Raw genomic sequence first — 3593 nt, forward strand, 5'->3', positions numbered from 1 at the left:
AAATATACAAACGTCCCTTTCATTACTATGTAACAAAATGTTTAATATCGTAAAGTAATTATAGTTTGCTATAACGCATCGTTCATATAAATTCGAGTGGAGCTTGTTTATTTCATTCACCTTTCGGGCCATATAGCAGGATAGTAATGTATATATTAAACATTCGAAGGGAAAAGAAATCGATAACGCGATTGTATCGCAGCAAGGGAAGACTAGCGTGGGGAGAGTTAGGAGCTATAGAAGGTGGTGATGGTGGAGGAGGAGGAGCAGGAGGAGGAGGAGGAGGAGGAGGAGGAGGAGGAAAGACTGAGAGTAAGAGTGAATCGGTGAATATGTGATAAAGTACTCGCTGCTTTTTTACAACATCAGCATCGTAACGATTAGTTTCTGATAGGAATTAGGTAGTAATGGAAAGAATTTTGCCACGATACCACGTGTACACGAAGTATCGATCTCCTTTCTGATTTTTCTTCGAATACAATCCTCCCTCGGATAAAGGCATAGTCAAAGATCCGCTAAAAACGTTTTCAACTATTCGATTATGTACTTGGATCATCGACTGAATCTTTATCCTGTATTCTGGTTCTGTCATATTAAAGTTTCTTTCGGTTATCTATGTAGACAATCTACATATGTAGATTATTTTACGTTCAACACCTTTAACGTACAGTAAAGGATTCAACATATAAAATGGTCGTGAATTTATCTATGAGCATAATTGTTACAGCGCATGCGCGTATCAGTTTATATACATATACGTATCAAAGTATCTGAACGCATCGCACCTAAAGAAATGTATGTTAGGTATATACATATATATGTATATATACATACCTAACCTACATTATATGTATATACATACATTATATATATATACATACATTATATACGTATACGTGCGTGCTGTTTTACGTATTCATTTATACTAATTTGAACATCTGAATATATATTAATTTATAAACATAATTAACTGACCATTCGATCACAATTTAAACGTTTTTAAAATATCTCGAAAACTTGATTTCGTAACTGATCGTTTGCGTTGGTCCATTCCTTCCTTTATCTGTCACTTATTTTGGTGTTTTAACCATTATTCGATTGAATAACGCAGAATTGATTTCTCTATTATTGTAATGAGACAAATGGAGAGAACGGAAAGAGAGAGAGAGAGAGGGGAGAGGGAGAGAGGGAGAGCGAAAAGAGAGAGGGGAAATGGACAACATCCATACGAATAAAATACACAAAAACAAAAGGACTGATTTGTGGTCCCATGAACGTTAATTTCCACAATGGAAGATTCAAAACAGATAAAGCAATGTTTATAATATGGGAATAAGTATAAAAAGAACAAGAAAGACCGAGTGTGTCTTCATCTTCTCTCCACGAGGTGGAGGAGGAGGAGGAGGAGGAGGAGGAGGAGAGAAAGAGATAGGGAGAAAAGAAGAGCAGGACGGGGGGAGATTATAGCTTGAAAGCTAGTTTAATGATATTTCGGTTAATGAAAAATTAGTAATTCTGTTGCATTTGTTCGTTGAAATAATTAAAGAACATGTAAATTTTCGCAACTCTTAGACTTGCTGTCTCTTGTCCATACCTTACCTAATAAATTTCGTACTTTTAAACTGGTACTAGTACGACTACCTCGATATTTTTTCGGCGAATTATTTTCGGAGCAAGATTCTAAAGGGGATTTGCTACGATTCTTTCGTGATCTTTTTCGGAATAAATCCCTCGTTCTTTCAGGATTCTCAAGCTTCAGTCGAATTTGCGTAAGTAAACCAACTAGAAGTTCGTCGACGTTATGATTGATTCCGACGGACGTTTCAATAAATTTACAGTCGTAAGACGTAGCCATAGATTTTCCTTCTAAAACACAGAGATAAAGAAGCATTACGTTATTCGTTAGATCGAAATGGTGTATAGTAGAGAAAGAAAACTATAGCGACAAATGAAAAGTTGTCCAGTATCGGAATGGAAGATAAGCGATAGCCGATACTACACGGCTTTTCGCTTTTTCGCATACTTAAATGTACTTTGAACATAGATGGACCGATCGCAAAACGATCGGGGAGTTATACACCCTCTTACCTTCAGTCGAAACCAATCGACTGCGAACGAGGTCGACTTTGTTTCCAACAAGGATTACCGCTCGAGCCGACACATAATCGCTTCGCCAAAGTGTTTGCAAAACTTCCTCTGCCACGTGTACCGAAGCTCGATCGGTTGTCGAGTAGACAACGCAATATGCATGTGGTTCGTAAGTAGTTATGCAGGTTTCCGGCTGCAAAAAGAGATCGATCATAGAATCCTGCTAAAGATTTTCTATTAGACAACGTTCAAGTTAAGCGTGTCTCTCGTACTAGCCGTGTCGGATCGATTCGACTCACGAATTCCTCCTTATGAAACGCGTTTGTTCTACGTATCGACTACGCGTAGACGAATTGCCCTTTTCCCGAATTGCCCGTTTCACATTGATCCAGCAAGCACGTATCCACGTTTCACGACGACTCGAGACAATCGGAGGCGCGATTCGAGCCGAGACTGGCGCAGTAGCGATCGATGATAGTAGCAAGAATACGATAGTAGATTATAGCGATGCGAGCTAAAATTTGTACGAGTTTGCTTTTCACCCTTTTCTTCGCTTCTTAAAAGTACCATTTTTCTCTGCCATCCGAAATATGTCTTTTAGACATATAGATTAGATTTAGTAAATGGAACCGTGTGTCGAGAATTTTCTTTCTATCATTAAACGTAAAAGAGGATTTTACGACCATATAGTAGCGAGTTGATTTAGACTACTATGATCTTCAACCCGCCATATATAGGAAATGTATCGCGGTTCGACGGTTCGATCGATCGCCGGACTGTTTTACGGTTGACCGAGAGTTACGGCTCGATGCTCGTCAATCGCTATTCAGGATGGTACACTACGCTTCGCTACACGTTTGGCGTTTACCGCAACATGTGCGCGTTCGACCGCATACTCTACTCCTCTCCCTCTTTCTCACTATCTCTCTCTCTCTTTCATGCTTCTTCTCGCATTGTCTATCTATCAAGCTATGCATATATGCTGCTCGTATGCACAGATGCATACATACGTTCGTTTATCTCTCTGTTCTACACACGTGCGCACGCGACACGCGCACGCACACATATATGTATTTATTCATCTCTGCTTTCTAGTCCTCCGTTTACCGAGCTGCTTCTTACATACGTACATATGTACATCGTTCTGTGAATAAGCGGTGAATAAATGACATATGGATACGAGTAGGTGCATACGAGTAGGTCGGTCACGACGTATCCAAAAATGATTTTGTCTAGTTACATAGTTTCGAACGTTAGCATAATTTAGAACGTACCGTCATCTCGGCGCTGGAATGATCGATAAAAGTTAGTTCGGATTCTTCTCCAGCCAAGAGAACGCTGACAGTTTTCTCTCCTGATTCATCGTCTGTAAAGAAACAGTGAAAGTGTGTAGCAATGTTTTATCGCGGCATCGCAAAAAGAAAAATGAGTGTAAAAGAAAAGGATAATCAAAGAGCGAAGGTAGAGAACGAAGGGAGAGAAGGAATGGTTAGATGAGATCGGAA

The 3593-nt window shown here is 39.5% G+C and overlaps 1 protein-coding gene across 1 annotated transcript in view; it reads right to left on the reverse strand.

Annotated features, from left to right (window-relative positions):
* Positions 1-904: 904 nt before the first annotated feature.
* LOC108554187 (uncharacterized) overlaps positions 905-3593 on the reverse strand; it is an 8288-nt gene continuing 5599 nt past the window's right edge. Inside the window, exons 7-10 of the mRNA XM_017909380.1 lie at positions 3584-3593; positions 3363-3485; positions 2089-2281; positions 905-1866 (exon numbers count right to left, since the gene is read on the reverse strand). The exon at positions 3584-3593 is cut by the window's right edge and continues 156 nt beyond it. Of these exons, the coding sequence (XP_017764869.1) occupies positions 1541-1866; positions 2089-2281; positions 3363-3485; positions 3584-3593 (652 nt within the window). The 3' untranslated portion in view covers positions 905-1540. The remainder of the gene's footprint in view (positions 1867-2088; positions 2282-3362; positions 3486-3583) is intronic.

Source organism: Eufriesea mexicana, unplaced genomic scaffold (assembly GCF_001483705.2).
Source record: "Eufriesea mexicana isolate 0111107269 unplaced genomic scaffold, ASM148370v2 scaffold17534, whole genome shotgun sequence".
Taxonomy (NCBI): Eukaryota; Metazoa; Arthropoda; class Insecta; order Hymenoptera; family Apidae; genus Eufriesea; species Eufriesea mexicana.